The 17,458-nt window shown below is 41.0% G+C and overlaps 1 protein-coding gene across 2 annotated transcripts; it reads left to right on the forward strand.

Annotated features, from left to right (window-relative positions):
* Positions 1-5,256: 5,256 nt before the first annotated feature.
* Positions 5,257-15,276, forward strand: SNX12 (sorting nexin 12). 2 transcript variants are annotated; one of them, XM_016207423.2, is made up of 4 exons: positions 5,257-5,470; positions 12,233-12,328; positions 12,889-13,013; positions 13,422-15,276. In XM_016207423.2, exons 1-4 carry the CDS (start codon positions 5,318-5,320, stop codon positions 13,522-13,524), a joined length of 477 nt encoding a protein of 158 aa, XP_016062909.1. In that variant the 5' UTR covers positions 5,257-5,317; the 3' UTR covers positions 13,525-15,276. The 2 variants fall into 2 exon arrangements, with proteins under 2 accessions (XP_016062909.1, XP_016062908.1); XM_016207422.2 differs by having other exon boundaries at positions 5,262-5,482.
* The last annotated feature ends 2,182 nt before the right edge of the window (positions 15,277-17,458 follow it).

Raw genomic sequence — 17,458 nt, forward strand, 5'->3', positions numbered from 1 at the left:
TGGGCATTGTGCACATCAAGTTCTGATGTTATCTGTTTGCCAAGAGATTTGACTCAGCTATTTTTTTTTAGTGTGATAATTGAGGTACAGAGGACAACTGTGCCTTGTCCAACATCACTTGGTAACTCTGAAGCCCTGTGCCTCTCCTGAAAAGCATGAAGTGTGTGTGTGTGTATGTGTGTGTACCAGCTGTTATTTTGTTATTACTGCAAAGGATTTAATTAGCTCAGTACCCTCTACTCTCTTCTCTCCATCCTATGAAATCTTTCTCTTAAAAAAAAAAAAAAAAGCCTTTTATTTATACCTCACTGTGAATTTAACTTGCACAATTTTCCTAGGGCTATTTGATTTTAAGCCTTACCCTTTACTGACCTTTATATTCAACTTCTCACTTTCTATGAAATCCCCCCCAGCTATTAAACACAGTTAAGTCTCTTCTCTCACTAAGGAACAAATCCTTTGACAAGGCCTGGCCCTCTAGCACGCCTTTCTTAGGAAAGTTTCTCAAAGGAATGGTCTCTACTAGATGTTTCCACTTCTCCCCACTGATTTAGTTCTTAATTCACTACCATCTGGGCTCTACCTCCAGTACTCTACTGAAACTGCTCTCATTTAGGTAATAGTTAAATCTAGTGGAGTCGCTCAGGCCTTATCTTATTTGACAGTTCTGTTGTATTGAACACTGTTAACCACCGACTTGTTCCTCTTGGAAACATTAATTTTTTTTATTGATTGATTGATTTTGGAGAGGGAGGAAGAGGGAGAGGGAGAGAGAGAGAGAGAGAGAGGATGACACTCCAACCAACTGAGCTACCTGGGCAGGGTGGAAACATTTTTTTATCCTTCCCCTTCAGCTCATTCACTCTGACCACTCTTTCCTGGTCTCCTTCACAAGCTTCTTTTCCTGGGCCTGCCTGCCCTATAATTTTTTCTCTCAAAGGGAAATAGTTTTATTTTTTTTCTGATTAAAAAATAAGAAATGTTCATTGTTTAAAAAATTATAAATAGCCTGGCTGGTTGTGGCTCTGCCGTTGAGCATTGACCTAGGATCCAGGAGATTGTGGTTCGATTCCCAGTCAGGCACATGCCCAGGTTGCAGGCTCAATCTCCAGGTAGGGGTGTGCAGGAGGCAGCCGATCAATGACAACTCTCTCATCCCTGATGTTTCTATCTCTCTCTCTCTCCTTCTCCCTTCCTGTCTCTGAAATCAATAAAGATATATTTTAAAAAAATTATAAATTAAAACATAAAATCCAACTGAAACCTCACCACACAGAGGTAACTACTGCTAACATTTTGATTTATATCTTTCTAGTCTTTAAAAATTATAATATTAAGTAATATTCAGTAATACAAATGCTATATTTGTAAAATGCTATCATATTTCAATATTTTTACCAGCTTTTTTCACTTTTGCATGTGCATCATCTCATATTAATGAGCATAGAACATTATTTGAAATGGATACATAGGAGAACTCTGAATTTGGCCATTTACACAAGAGACGTGAGTTTTATTTAATTTTTTAAAAATTCATTTTATTGTTGACAGTATTACAGATGTCTCCCATTTTCTCCCTTTTTGCCCCCCTCTGCCCAACCCCGGTCCCCCCCCAGGCCTTCCCCATGCTATTATTGTCTGTGTCCATGGGTTATGCATATATGCATATACATTCCTTTGTTAATCTCTTTCGCCCCTTTCCAGATCTGTTATTCTGTTCCATGCATCCATACCTCTGGATCTATTTTTTGGGGGGTCTCCATATATATATATATCTATATATACATATAGATATATATTATTTAATTCATCTTTACTGTTGAAAGAATTACAGATGTCCCTCCCCGCATTGGTGCCCCCCTTCTACCCCCCCAGGCCTTTACCACACTATTGTCTCTGTCCATGGGTTATGCATATATGCATATAAGTTCTTTAGTTAATCTCTTCCCACTCCCCACCCCCCTTCCCTCTGAGATTCATCAGTCTGTTCCATGCATTCATGCCTCTGGATCTATTTTTTTTGTCAGTTTATTTTGTTCATTAGCTTCCACATATAAGTGAGATCATGTGATACTTATCCTTCTCTGACCGGCTTATTTCACTTAGCATAATACTCTCCAGGTTCATCCATGCTGTCTCAAAGGGTAAGAGGTCCTTCTTTTTTTTACAGCTGCATAGTATTCCATGATTTTTTATCCACTCATCTACTGATGGGCACTTGGGCTGTTTGCAGATCTCAGTTATTGTAAATAGCACTGCTATGAACATAGAGGTGCATATATTCTTTCTGATTAGTGTTTCAGGATCCATTTTAATTTTTTGAGGAACCTCCATACTATTTTCCACAGTGGCTGCACCAGTCTGCACTCCCACTAGCAGTGTACTAGGGTTCCTTTTCTATACATCCTCACCAGCACTTGTTCAAGAGACTGAGTTTTATGATGGAAGTGACTGAGATACAAAATCTATAAAATATAGAACCCACTACTCCTTTGTAAGACTTGTCATATAAACAAATTCACAAATTAGAAAAGTTGGCTACAAAAACATTACATTGTATAAAATGAACAATTATTTACTTGTAAAGACAAGATCCGTATTCTGGGATCTTTATGTGATTATGTGATTATTTTCTCAGGATAAATTATTATTATTTTTAAAAATTCATCTTTATTGTTGAAAGCATTACAGATATCCCCTTCCCACCCCCATCAGGATAAAGTATTGAAGGTGAAAATCTTGAGTCAAAAGCTTTCATAAATAACATTAAAAATATTGAAAAAATACAAATGTACTTAAACATAAATGAGAAGAAAATGAAAAACAATTCTCCCTGCTGTCTCTGACGTTTGTTCTTCAGTTTTGCTCTCCAGAGACAACCAGTATTACAAGTTTCTTGAGGTCAAAGGATTTTAAAAATACATACTGCTGATTTGCCCCCCAGAAAGAATGTACAGATTTACACTCTTATCAACTCTGCATGCCTTCACCAATTTTTAAATCCCCTCTTGCCTCTTCATATTTTTCTTTCAATACCACATGCTTACTCCCAAATCTCTTTCTAACCCTAATCACACCCTTGAGCTCTAGGCCAGTATTTCCAGCTGCCTGCTGATCATCTCCACCTGGATGTCCTACAGACACTCCAGATTGATCTAAACTAAGCTTATTGCCTTCCCTCCCAAACTTACTTTTCTTTCTCTAATTCCAGTGTTCAGTGTTTGTTGGTGGTGCCAGAATCCACCTAGTTACCTAAATCAGAAATCTAGGAGTCATTTTCAGTTTCCTTCCTCTGCCCTCAAATAGTAATAATAGCTAATAGTTACTGAACACTTACTGTTTGCACATATTTTATTTTATTGAATTCCCATAAAAGCTCCAGAGGTAGCTTTTATTCTTATCATTTCCATTTTACAGATGAGGAAAACTGTCTGGATAACTTGCTCAGTGTTATACAGCTAGGAAGCAGGACTTTAAACCCACATAGCCTAAATCCACAGCTCATATGCTTAAGCCCTATACTGTATCTAATGAGATACAAGTCCTATCTATCTTATTTCTTCCATCTCGGTGCTATCTCTTCCTTTTTCTCCATTCCCACCATCACCACCTATTCCAAGTGTTATTGGTGATACTGTAAAAATTAGTCACATTTGATTCAAATATATCTTCCATGTTACCTGCAAAATAATCCTTGTAAAACACATATCTGATCATGTCTTTTTCCTGTGAAGATACTTCAGTGGCTCCCTATTGCCTACATCATAAAGCCAGAGATACTTTGCTTCATATAGAAGGACCACCCTCATCTGCCCATCCCCAGCTAGCCTACCTAAGAACTTCCATTACATCCTCTGAATTGATGATAATTGCTTAAAAATATCATGCTGTAGCTTATTGTATGACTTTGCATGTTACTCCCTCTGCAGAAAATTACCTTTCCCCATTTCCACTCCTATTTGTCCTTTATGGGTTTTCATGTCTATCAAACTCAGATATCTCCTCCTCTTGGAAGCCTTCCTTAATTCTTCTAATTATTCATGTCCTGTGTGCTGCTTTGAATATTTTGCTTATTTTGTATCTGTCACATTATGTTAGTTTTATTTACTTGTCTCCCTTTGTAGAATGTTAACTCTTTGAGGGGCAGTTACTCTCTTAGTCAACTCTAGGTCTTTAGTGTTTAGTGTGGTGTCTGGCACATAGTAGTTGCTTAATAGATATTGATTAAATTGAATTAAATAATTGTGAAATTATAGGGCCTTGTACTCTGTTGAAAGAATTTCAACTATCAATGATATGGGGTATTTTTTCTGAGCCCAAGGAAGATAAAGGGAGGGAAAAAGAATGACCTAAAATCACCACTCTTAATGTGGGGCACTACTCCTTCATGTGGGCCATGTGTAAATCAGTCATATAACTATTTATATTTCTATAGACGTTCTCATCTAGACATGTATTCTATATCCATTATGCAAGTAACCTTAGAGTAGTGCCAAGTATGGAGTTCTGTAGAGATAGAAGGTATGAAATAAATGCCCTCAATTTGCTGAGAAACAGAGTTATCTGAGTACACCTTGGGATCGCTTTTATGTGGTCATAAGTGGAGGATGAAGATATGCCCAAATTTTCCTGAAAAGTGAGAATGAGAAATCATCCTTATTTACCCCATCCTTGCTGCTTTCCTGGTACCATAAATAGTGCTCACTGTGTGCTCAACTGTAGGTGGCAGGAATTGAAGCTATCAGTGACACGAGTGGCGGGGCTGCGTTTTAGGTTCTCACTACTGTTGTTGAAACCCCATCCTCTGGAGACCACCCTTCTATTTTCACGCAAAATCCTAACTTATTCAGGTCACGGGGCTTCGGCCTATCGCTGTAGCACCCTAGCATGCGGGGCAGTGCCCACTGCTGATTGATACACGTCCGGTGTAAGACAATCTCTTGGGTTGAGGAGCAACGATTGGTGGATACCGCCTGTAGTACTTCCCAGGCTACTGAGTAGCGCGTTCTGGGGATGCAGGCTCCGGGGCGACGACAACCCTCTGTGTCCCCCGCCCCCCCGGAAGTCTGAATGAAGCCTTGTTGATACAGGACTCCCAGCAGTCAGCGAGGCCGCTATTCAGAGTGCCGGGCCCTCCCCGGGCGACGTGCGCTCTCGTACGTGGGTACGTGCGTACGTCGTGCGTGGGTGCGCGTGCAAGGCGCCGCAGTCTGTGGGTTGGCTGGTTATTTTGCAAGCGGGAGGGGCCGTGCGCGCTCCTGCTTCGGGCCTGTGTCCCCCACCCCCCTTCCCTGGTCCCAGTCTCTCCTTCGGAAAGATGTCGGACACTGCCGTAGCTGACACTCGGCGCCTTAACTCGAAGCCGCAGGACCTGACCGACGCTTACGGGCCGCCAAGTAACTTCCTGGAGATCGACATCTTTAATCCACAGACGGTGGGCGTGGGCCGCGCGCGCTTCACCACCTATGAGGTTCGCATGCGGGTGAGTCACGGGGTGAGGGAGACAGCTGAGGGGAGGACCGGGCAGCTGGGCGGGGAAGGCGGGAGGAGGTTGCCGCGGGGGCACCTAATGGTGAAGACGCTTGAAGGGGTCATTTGGGGGCTGGGGCTGAATAGGTTTGGAGAGAGGTCTGTAGTTCTTCAGATTCGGTTGTAGTTCGAGGTTACAGAAAACTCCTGAGGGGACATCAGACCAGGGTGAGGGAAAACAAGTACCCTTGAGCAAGAAGTGAAGCATGGTCGGATAGGGTGGGGAGGATGGAGAAGCTTGAGTGAGCAATTCAAGGAAATAAGAATCGTGACTAGTAACAGGAGAGAAGGAAGCGTGGAAGAGGGCTGGGGGGTGGAAAGCCAAGGCGAGGTATCGCTGGAACCCCTAACTAAAATAGGTTGTGGGAAGTTAGTCTGAAAAGGGGGAGGGCAGGAAGGCCCAGCTTCTTCCTAATGACGTCTTCCTGGGATGATGAAGTTAAGCAGCAAAGCCTGGATTAAAGGGGAGATAAAATTCCAGGAAAGGGAGACTGTAGCTTTGGTGGAGCAGAAATAATAAAGGGAGTCTCCTGGAGACTGAGTGCTTCCCAGACTTGTGTAGAATTAGCATCTGAAGGAGAGAAGTGTTTTCAGCTTAAGTTTTCTCAGGTACCACATGCTGTGTGTCAGTGTGAAACCGGGCCTTGCACTGGGATTGGTGGATTGTTAGTTGCTGCTCTCATGCTGTGCTTATCCTTTAGATTTGAAGTATACACAATGTTCAATATTTATTGGCTTTCAGTTCTGTTTGTTTTGTTTTTTTTGGTAAATGGATGGTCATTTGCCCTTTCTGTCCTAGATTAACCTTTGGATTCAGACCCGGTCTGTAGTTGTTTTAATTTATGACATTTCAGGACTTCCCCAGGAGTGGCTTCTTCCAGTGTACTTTATTCTCAATTTCTTAGCCCACAATGCAAGGATGGAATGTGCAGGTAGAGTATGTGGTGTGCAGGTTCTTTGCCTGTTGAAGTGGTTACAGGCAAAAAAGTTTGAGAACCATTTTCTAATTCTCCTTATGTTTTCTTCTCAGACTAGAGGGCCAGAATATTCTCTGTGGACAGCATGCTGCTCAAACAGCATTTGAAGACCTAAAAGAGTGTATGTGCTTTCATTTTTGAATGAATGAATTGAATGAGAGCATGTGTTCTCCTACCCGGGCATTGAAATCTAATTGAGAAATGATGACCTCCAAATTCCAAGTTTGGCAAAGTCCAAACTGAAGAAAGAAAAGTGAATAGCAAAAAAAATGAGAAAACTCATCTATATAAGAACTATTTGAAATCATCTTTTTGGGGAAGAATGGAAGTTAGGTCCCTCAAAATATGATAAAAGGAAGCCTGGGCATAACTTGTTCAGTGTAAGGACACTCTGCTGTGGAATTTTGGAGACATTATTGTCTTGATACATTACTCAAGAACCGTAGAAAGTATGAATGAAACAGCTCTCTACTTCAGGCATTCTAACAACAACAGGGATTGTTCATATAGTGCCTACTAAGTGCCAGGCACTGAATTAGGTTTTACTTTCCAGTCCTTTACAAAACACCATTTTACATATAAGTAACTGAGGAGGAATGCAGCTTAAGTAACTTGCCCAAGTACACATAGCTAATAAGTAGCAGTGCTGGGATATGAACCCAGGTCTGTCTAACTCCAAAGCCCATCATACTCTTTCCACTACATTGTAGTCTCTTTGGCAATGCGTAGTTGCAAAACTAGTGTGCAAAGTTTTTCTACCAACTAAGCTTTTCATCAGTTCTTTCCACGATTTCTAATTGTATGGCGGTAATAGGGCTGGTGGCAGTTCCTAGTTCTGTGGGTTTGAGTTAATTTGTATTGTTTATGTTAATGTGTATAGCTATATGGGCTTTTAACATTTTTGTTGAACTCTGATTTGGGGAAAATTGGTAAAAATCATTTTGTTCTATTTTTTATTATTAATTTTTTAATCCTCAACCTGAGGATATTTTTTCCATTGCTTTTCATAGAGAGTAGAAGGGAGAGACAAAGAGAGAGAGAAACATTGATGTGAAAGAGACACATCGGTTGGTTGCCTCCTGCACATGCCCTGACTGGGGCTGGGAATCGAGCCTGCAACCGAGGTATGTGCTTTTTTGGCCAGAATCCAACCCAGGACCCTTCCGTCTGCTGGCTGACACTCTAACCACTGAGCCAAAGCAGCTAGGGCTCATTTGGTTTTAAATTGCTATTTTAAGTGATTGATCATGGTAGGCATTATAGGGAGCATGAGATTCAGAGAGTGGGCTTTGGGAGTTAGGCATTATGAATGGTAGAAGCAGATAGAACTGACTTTTTTTCTTTGCATAATAGCTAAATATTTCCGAAGCTGTTCTCTTTCATTTTGCTCAGGAAAGAATTTTTTCCTTCCAATTCCTCCAAAGAAATGAGGAGTCTGGAGAGGTGTCCTGGTGACTTGACATGATGTGTATGGAAATTTTCAAATGTCCTGTGGACTTGAACTTTGCTTCTTGTCTTTTTTCCGTTGACTGTGTTGATCAGAGCCAAAGAACTCTATACCCTGTACTACACAACCCTGTCTTCCTCATATAATTTGTAGGTTGGAGCTGGGAGACTATCCTAGAACATAGTAGCCCCTTCCTTAGATGGATAGGTGGTAAAATGAAAGGCCATTATTGTCACCATCCTGTGGGGGTAGGGAAAGAATAGCATTTTTTCCAAGTCAAAGGAGGAAGTTTACAAAATGGCAGTTGGTGGTTTTGTTGTCTGGGAAAAATCTACTCTGCCTTTCCTTTGGTCTTTCTGTTGGCTCCTCTAAAAGTTTAGGAACCACTGTTTAGGGAGCACAGTATTTGTAATGAACTGTGGCAGAAACCTAGAATCACATGATACTGAAGGGCTGTTTTTTCTTGTAGGATTATTCCACCACCACCCTCCAGTTTTATTGAGATATAATTGACACATAACATTGTATAAGTTTAAGGTTTATAATGCAATGATTCGATACACATATATTTCTTGTAGGATTCTGAGAATGTTCTTTGTAATGGTTTATCTTGAATAGTTAATACATGCATGTGGTACAAAAATCAAAAGGTATTTAAAAAAGATATGCTGTAAAAATTAAGTCTCCCTCCGCCCTCCAGAGGTTCCTCTTTCTGAAGAAACCACTGTTTCTAGTTTTTTATTTATTCTTCTAAAGAACAGTTTAGATAATAAAAATATTACTTTACATGTATGTCACTCCACTTCAACTCATTGACATTCATTCCTTGACCTTGATCCTGGGTAGACTTGTAACTTATGTAAATCGGCCAGTTATTTGGCTTTTGATGACTTAGACCTAGACCTAGATCCTGAAAAGATAATTTCTAGACTTGAGAATTACAAAGCATGATGTAGTGGGGACTGTGTGAAGCTTTAGCATAGCTCCAAGATGCTCTATTCCTGACCTGAGGCAGTTGTGCAGAAAGGAGAGAAACTAGTTCCTTTTATTTCCATCCACTGATCTGAATTGGCTGGTGGGAAATATAGTCAGCATTAATGCATGTGGTTATATTTGGAATTTGTAGACAAGTGTGAGGATCAGGGCTTTTTGTTTGTTGGGGATTCATGTTGTCATTAGAGTCTTAGGAAAATTCCCAGTGATTAAGATGTGGGAATAAGCCAGGCTGGCATGGCTCAGTCAACTTGTGAACCAGGAGGTCACGGTTTGATGCCCAGTCAGGACACATGCCTGGGTTGTGGGCTCAATCCTCAGTAGGGGGCGTGCAAGAGGCAGCCAGTCAGTGACTCACTCATATCTAGTTCTCCCTCTCTCATCCTCTGAAATCAGTAAAAACATACTTAAAAAAAAGATGTGGGAATAAGCTGATTTGTATTAGGGAGCAAACTATGCTTAGCCAACTTAATGGAATTGCTATTTCTGCTGCACTTTGTAGATGAGGAGAGGGTAAACAGATATATAGGGCCTCTATTAATCAATTGAATATTTATCAAGTAATTTGCATAGCCTGCATTTAAGAGGATGCAGAAATATTCATGGCTCCTGATTTCAATGAAGTTATAGTTAGATAGCAATACGAACATGATGCATAAAACAGTAGTGTGTCAGGCAATACTGAAGTATAATGGTCAAATAAAAATGATTAAAAAAATTAAGTATAGTTGTCATAGGAGTTCAGAAGAGAAGGGAGACCAATAATTTTTTTTTTTTTTTAAATATATCTTTATTGATTTCAGAGAGAGGAAAGGAGAGGGAGAGAGAGAGACAGAAACATCAATGATGAGAGAGTCATTGATCTAGCCCTCAACTCGGGCATGTGCCCTGACTAGGATTCGAACCCCGATCGCCTGGATCCCAGGTCGACGCTCAACCGCTGAGCCACGCCCGGTCGGGCAAGGAGACCAATAAATTAAGCTGGTATTGATAGGAAAGATTTCCTGGATGAAGTGGGACTTAAGCTGGGATTTGTAGAATGGAGGGGATTTGGACAGGAAAAGCAGAGGAAGGCATACCTTGTAGGTGCTTGAAGTACTTACCTCATGTTCTTTACGGGGAACTTAAATTCACTTTTTTCTTTTTAAATCCTCACCTGAGGATATTTTTTCCATTGCTTTTCAGAGAGAGTGGAAGAGAAAGAGAGCGAGAAACATCGATGTGAGAGAGACACATCAATTGGTTGCCTCCCGCATGTGTCCCAACGCAGGGCCGGGATCGAGCCTGCAACCGAAGTACATGCCCTTGGCCGAAATTGAACCCAGGACCCTTCAGTCTGTAGGCTGATACTCTAACCACTGAGCAAAATCGGCTAGGGCTTAAATTCACTTTTCAATTGAAAATGTAATACATGCACATGATAAATTCAAATTATACAGTGGAAAATGTGACCCACCGATTCCAGTTGTCTAATCTTATTCTCCAAAGTCACTCACCATTAGCAATATCTTTTCATAAATATTTTATTCATAAATACAAATATATACACATATACAAATCCCTTTATTTTTTATTGAATTTGTTGGGGTAGCATTGATTAAAAGATCATACAGGTTTCAGGTGTACATTTCTATGATATAGGATCTGTATATTGCATTGTGTGCCCACCACCCAAAGTTGTGCCCACCACCCAAAGTCAAATCATCTTCCATCACCATATATTTGGCTTCCCTCACCCTTTACTAACCCCCCCCTCAACCCCTTCCCTCTGGTAACCACCATACTGTTGTCTGTCTGTGTCTCTGAGTTTCAGTTTTATACTCCACATATGAGTGAAATCATATGGTTGTTAGCTTTTTCTGACTGATTTATTTCGCTTAGCATAATATTCTCAAGGTCTATCCATGTCGCAAATGGCAGTATTTCATGTTTTCTTACGGCTGAGTAGTATTCTATAGTGTGTGGTATATATATATATATATATATATATATACACACATATATATATATATATATATATACGCCACATCCTATTTATCCAGTCATCTATTGAAGGACACTGGTTGTTTCTATGTCTTGGCCACTGTGAATAGTGCTGCAATGAACAGAAATGTGTATATATCTTTGCGAGTAAATGTTGGCAAGTTTTTTTGGATAGATACCAGAAGAGGGATTGCTGGGTCATATGGTAACTCTATTCTTAATTTTTTGAGGATCCGCTGTACTGTTTTCCATAATGGTTGTGCCAGTTTACATTCCAACTAGCAGTGAATGAGGGTTCCTTTTTCTCCATAACCTCTCCAATACTGTTATTACTGGTCTTGTTGATTATAGCCACTCTTAACAGGTATGAGGTGGTATCTCATTGCAGTTTTGATTTGCTTTTCCCTAATAGCTAGTAAAGTTGAGCATCTTTTCATAATCTGTTGGCCATTTGTATATCTTCTTGGGAGAAGTGTCTGTTCAGGTCCCCTGCCCATTTTTTAATTGGAGTGTTTGTTTGGTGTTGAGTTGTATGAGTTGTTTATATATTTTGGATATTAACCCCTTGTCAGAGCTTTTGTTTGCAAATATCACCTCCCATCTGGTTGACTGCCTTTTTGTTTCGTTGGTGGTTTCTTTTGCTGTGCGGAAGCTTTTTAGTTTGATATAGTCCCATTCACTTATTTTTGCCTATTAATTTTCTTGCCTTTGGGGTCGAATTCGTAAAATCTTCTCTAAGACCAAAGTCCATGAGTTTAGTACGTATGTTTTCTTCTATGTAATTTATTTTTTCAGGTCTTATATTTAGATCTTTGATCCATTTTGAATTAATTTTTATACAAATCCCTTTTAAAACACAAATAGAGGCAAGCTATATATACTGTTCTGTACCTTGATTTTAATACTTAATATCTTTCCATACTGGCACAGTCTTTCATATTTTCATAGTTGTATAGTATTCCACTGTATAGGCATACTGTAGTAACCAATTACCTGTTGATGAACATTTATTATTATTACAGATAATAAAATGCAGTGAAAGCCCTTGTACATGCATATTTATATATAACTTCAAGTTTGTTTGTAGGAAAAATTCTAAGCAGCAAGGGACTTCTAATCACCAACTGTGACAAGGCTGGATGTGGTAAGGACTGGTATTCATCTGGTGGTGTTTTAAAAGGGTGATAGGAGCACGGTCCATAGGAGCTATTTCTTCATTGGGACCTGTCCATGTGGTTCTGACAGGTGGCCACCACAGGCTGAACATTACTTACCATCTTCTCTCATTCTTCCCTCCCTGTAGACAAACCTACCTATCTTCAAGCTGAAGGAGTCCTGTGTACGGCGGCGCTACAGCGACTTTGAGTGGCTAAAAAATGAGCTGGAGCGAGATAGTAAGGTATGGCCGTGTTGCCTGTGTGGCACCCTTGGAGGACAAGATCTGTATAGGTTGATAGGGGATAAGATCAGAGTCTATAATATCTTGAAGGCAATGGAGAGGGTCAACACACTGTAGCTACCAAATCCTAATAATTTGGATCTGGGTGATAACCTTTGAAACTTGAAAGTGGTAAGTTCAGGACAGATCTTAAAAAGAAAGTATTATTTCACTTAGTGGCTGGTAACATCATACAACTTCTATAGGTGCTAAAAATGGAAAGTATATTGTCAGGAAAGGCCTAGCTAGATTCTTGGATGATAGTGGATTGTTAAAGAAAGTGAGGAGTATTTGGAGTTTATTTCCTTTCTTTTGAGATGGTAAACCTGTCCTTCCACCAAAACAGTTGGATTAATTTTTGACCTTAGTCATCCTGTCTGTTCTTACAATCAGTTCTTGCAAGTTGCTGGCTGTGGGATAGGATGGACCCTATGCCTTAGGAAATGATGTATACAGTGCTTTACCTTCCCATTCCCTCTCTGAGTTCCCCCATGTGGCTGATATTTTGCGTCTGCCTACAGATTGTAGTACCACCCCTTCCTGGGAAAGCTTTGAAGCGGCAGCTCCCTTTCCGAGGAGATGAAGGGATCTTTGAGGAGTCCTTCATTGAAGAAAGGAGGCAGGGCCTCGAACAGTTTATTAACAAGTAAGCCAAGTTCCTGGTAGCTCCTCTTGCTACTTTTTCCATTTTGGTCTTTCTGTGTGTTTAATCTATCTCCTCTTTTGTAATGGGTAATATGGTGTGGTGCCTATTGTGTAGTGGGGTGACTGGACAGTAAAAATCCATTCCTTTGAACAGAAGTTTGATCCTGTACCTTAGGGCCTGAGAAAGCACTGCATGTTGGATATGTGTAGGAATTTTCCCCTACCCTACCCCTCTGTCCCTCTTCCCCTCTACAGTATTAGGGTTGAAGTGGTATCCTGCAGCTGCTGTCTGATGCTTGCTCGAACCTCAGGGCTGACCTTGTTCTTCTTCCCCTGTCCACACCCCCATCCCTCTGCAAATTCTCTCTGATCTCAAATACTACTGATAACCATCTTGATCTATTTATAGAATTGCAGGGCACCCACTGGCTCAGAATGAACGCTGCCTACATATGTTCCTGCAGGAGGAGGCAATTGACAGGAACTACGTCCCTGGGAAGGTGCGCCAGTAGGAGCCCCTTTCACCACTTGCCCTCTACTTTCCTGCTGAAATGACATTGGTTTTTACACTAAGCCTCTCTCTCTTTCTTTGATCTGAAGTTGGCTGCCTATCCCCTGGCCTGATAGACTGTCTGGCATTGTGTTCCTTGGTACCTGACTACACCGTGGGCACTCTGCTAGGAACCTCTTCTCTGAGGAGAGGTGGGAAACCACAGGCAGATGCCCTTTGGTTGGGGTTGGGGTGGGTGGGGGGATTGGACTGGAAGGCAATTTCTTGGGCATTTACCCATGCCAGAAGGTTAACTGGGGGGGGCGGGGGTCATGTGCTGGTGAGGCACTTGGCTACATACTGATGCTGCAAGTCCAGGGGATTTTTCTTACTTTTAGGTTTAACCAGAAATGCTGAGCAGGGAAAAGCCCTGCCTTTCCTACATGCATGAATTTTTTTCCTTTTTGGGAAGGCGGTAGAGACTCAAAAGCTGTCCTTATTTTCATTAGGGCTGCTCCCAGTTTTTCCCCACAGTTTCTTTTGTTACTTTCTCTCCCCCTTGTTGCTTTTCATGGCAGTAATCCTCCTAGAATCTAAGCAGTTTGTTGTGTGGAGCAAGGTATGTGGGTTTTCTGGGCCCATCTTCATGGCTGCTTCAGAATCAGAAGAAAGCCATAGAGCAGTAGGGGAGCTCCTGTTGCCTAGCTCCTCTCTTGTGGCTCCCCACTCTGGCTGCCTATTCTTGCCCACCAGCAGGTGAGTCAGCATGGGCCAGCAGTTCTCCCTTTCCAAGCCCTGCTACTTTATGGGTAAGCTTTGCAGGTTTGGTGGCTTGAGGGGTGGAGGCAACTCTCCACTCTCAGGTAACTCCCTGAGGGTGGGAGTGGATAATTTTCTAGGTATCTCTAGGTGGTAAGGAAGAGCATCACCACTCTTCTTTCCATTCTCTCTTCCCCCCATCCCATTTAGTGCTGCCACAGAGCAGAAGCACATGAACAAATCACACACTCTCTGACTTCTCCTAAGCACTTTGAGCTGTTGAATGGGGCTCAGGAGGAGTTGCTGCTGCCCTCCGCAGCTTGGTCACAGGGTTATTGAACTGCCTGCACTTACTTCCCATGGAACTCCAACATTCTCCCCAGAAGTTAAGCTAGGGGTAGCAGCTGGGTGTGGATTTCCCAAATCTGAGTCTGAAACACCTTCTTGGGACTGGCACCTTTCCTGGGTTTATGTCCAGGAGGTAGTGGTTTGCTGGGGCCCAATATCCATCCCAAGGGGTAGGATGGGAGCAAGTTAACCCTGGTGTCAGGTCAAAAGTGGAGGCTCTTTGCTTGACTCACTATCATGGAAGAATTGGAGTTCTCTGTACAGAGACTTGGGGAAAAGGATTACTCATTCTGACAAGATTCCTATCAGAGAGATTAGGATTGATTTTGACATGGGATTTGGAGTCCATCTGAATGTTGAAGTTCCCTGTGACAGATCAGCTCTCAGCTGCCGAATCTGTGCCAGGGGCTGTGCAGCCCATACAGAGAGGCTCTGCTCCCTTTCCCACCTGTCCTGTGTTAGTGTTATTGCTGCCTTTTGATTAGTATCCTTTGTTACTGAGTTTTGGAAAGATCCCTTCTTTCATTGTGCACAAGTGCTGAGAGCCTGAGGCCCCATTTCTGCTGTGTATATATCCTGACTTGGGGCTTTTATTCAGCAAACTGTTCATTCTTCTGTCAGACAATGTCATATTCAACTCTGTTCATATTAAACCACTGTGAAGCAAGCCTCTGTTGTCCAGTTTTTTTAATTGTCTAGGTTATTTTGGGTATTGTGCGGAAATCATACAACACGTTCAGTTTTCTGAGGTGATAAGTTTTGCATTTACATTTTTAAAAAGCAGAATTCTAGCTGCCTATAGTGATATTTACCTATCCTTGCAACTCAAAATTGAATTGACTGTCATAGAGGTAATAAGTGCATCTGTTTGCAGGAAGTAGCCATAGGGTTCAGTACCTGTGGTTTGCGTTAGATTTAGCATATCTGGTTTTTAAGTTTGTGGGTTTGTGCTAATTTGGGCAGAATATATTTAGTATTTGTGTATTTATATATATGTATGTATGTTCATGTGCTATATGTTACATAAACACATGCATTTGTTTTATCCTCCAAGACACCCACATACACCACCTACAAACACTATTTCTTTTAGAGGTTTTTTACTTCAATTGGACTTTTTTCTTTGAAATAGATTTGATGCAGGCAGAAAGGTGAGAACTGTTGATGGGTGGATATTTTCATCTGAACAGTGTGTTCTGAAGTGGTTTCCTACACATAGTGGGTTTTGGGAAAAGGTTTGGAATGCTAGGAGGTAGGAGTCTTGTCATTTGGGAAATCAAAGCTAGTTTTAATTGTAGTTGAAAATGGAAAGAAGGTATGGAAAGTGATGTGGTCAAAAAATGAATTAAGGTGACTGCAGTACTTAGGTTAAGTAGAAGAGTGGGGCAGAATTGAGGAAGAGGTTTTGGTAGTTCAGGAATTAGATAACTAAAGAGATCTGAGGGGATAGGAAGAATAGATGTTTCTGTGAGATAAGAGAAAGAAGAGTAATGAGAGATGCAACCTTTATAGTCAGCAGTGTTTAAGAATGAATTAGAGAATAACTAGAAAAAGCAGGTATAAAATAAAATATTAACAAAGTGTTGGTCAGGTGAAATTCATTTAACAAGTTCTAATTAATAGCCTTCTCTGTATCCAGCCTTATGCTAAAACCTGGGCTGGGGAGGGGGTAGGGTGGTTGTGGTACAAATAAAACATGATTTTATTCTCTTTCTTCACAGACCTTATTACTTCTTATACTTTAGTTCACGAGATGTCTATATAAGACCAGAAAATGCTAGAGACAAAATAAGATTCCCAACTCTGGCTGTGTAGCACAGTTGGTTAGAGCATTGTTCCGATTTTACCAAGGTTGTGGGTTGGATCACTGATCGGGGCACATATAAGAATCAACCACTGAATGCATAAGTAAGTGGAACAACAAATCGATATTTCTCTCTCTCTCCCTCTCTCTCCACCCCTCCCTCCCTCTCTAAAATCAATAAATTAAAAAAAGCGGTTCAGGCACATCTAGTTAGTTGTCCAGTCTTTTTTTTTAAATATCAGGTCAGATACATTCCCTTTCTTTGGAGTCAAATTGGCCATTTTAGCACAGTAATAGGATCCTGAAACAATCCCACATCCAAGTTTTCTTACCTATCCACACTGAGAAGCACACTTTTATAAGGAATTCAAGTTTATGCATGCATCTACGTGTTTACTACTAATTAATTGCCTTTACCCACAGCACAGAAGCGCCCAATCTTACACCAGGACCTGGGGGACAGAGGCTAACAAAGCTGCTTTATATATACTTTAACCCATTCTTTGCGATTAGGACTTGAGCTGGTAAAGGATTGGACAGTTGGGCCACATTCAGGCTTCTATGGAGTTTTTGTTTGGTGAGAGATCGTAGGTGAAACACGTCTACAAATATGTGCTGTAATTAAGTAAAATTACTTTCTGCTCTGGAAATGCAGACTGCTCACTGAAATGGATATTTCTTTATATCTTTGAGGACTGTTGAGCCACCTCTGGTCTTCTCTTAGACAAAATAACAGTTCTAATTTATCCTCACTTGGTTCATTTTTTAACCCATTAATCTTCATTCTGAAATCTCTCCAAGGTCCTCATGTTTCTATTATATACTTTTTATTAAATTTATTGGGGTGACATTGGTTAATAAGGTTATATAGGTTTCAAGTGTACTTTTCTATGATACAGGATCTATATATTGCATTATGTGCCCACCCCTCGAAGTCAAATCATCTTCCATCACTCTATATTTGCCCCCCTTTTCCCTTTACTACTCCCCCACCCCCCTTCCCTCTGGTAACTACCATACTATTGTCTGTGTCTCTGAGTCTCAG

Source organism: Miniopterus natalensis, chromosome X (genome assembly GCF_054644295.1).
Source record: "Miniopterus natalensis isolate mMinNat1 chromosome X, mMinNat1.hap1, whole genome shotgun sequence".
Classification (NCBI taxonomy): domain Eukaryota; kingdom Metazoa; phylum Chordata; class Mammalia; order Chiroptera; family Miniopteridae; genus Miniopterus; species Miniopterus natalensis.

What these genes read in the sequence shown, in the direction of transcription:
- SNX12 (XM_016207422.2), top strand. Translation starts at nt 5,318, where the DNA reads ATGTCGGACACTGCCGTAGCTGACACTCGGCGCCTTAACTCGAAGCCG. An exon ending in CCTATGAGGTTCGCATGCGG is followed by an intron (nt 5,483 to 12,232) that starts GTGAGTCACGGG and finishes CCCTCCCTGTAG; the next exon opens with ACAAACCTACCTATCTTCAA. An exon ending in AGCTGGAGCGAGATAGTAAG is followed by an intron (nt 12,329 to 12,888) that starts GTATGGCCGTGT and finishes GTCTGCCTACAG; the next exon opens with ATTGTAGTACCACCCCTTCC.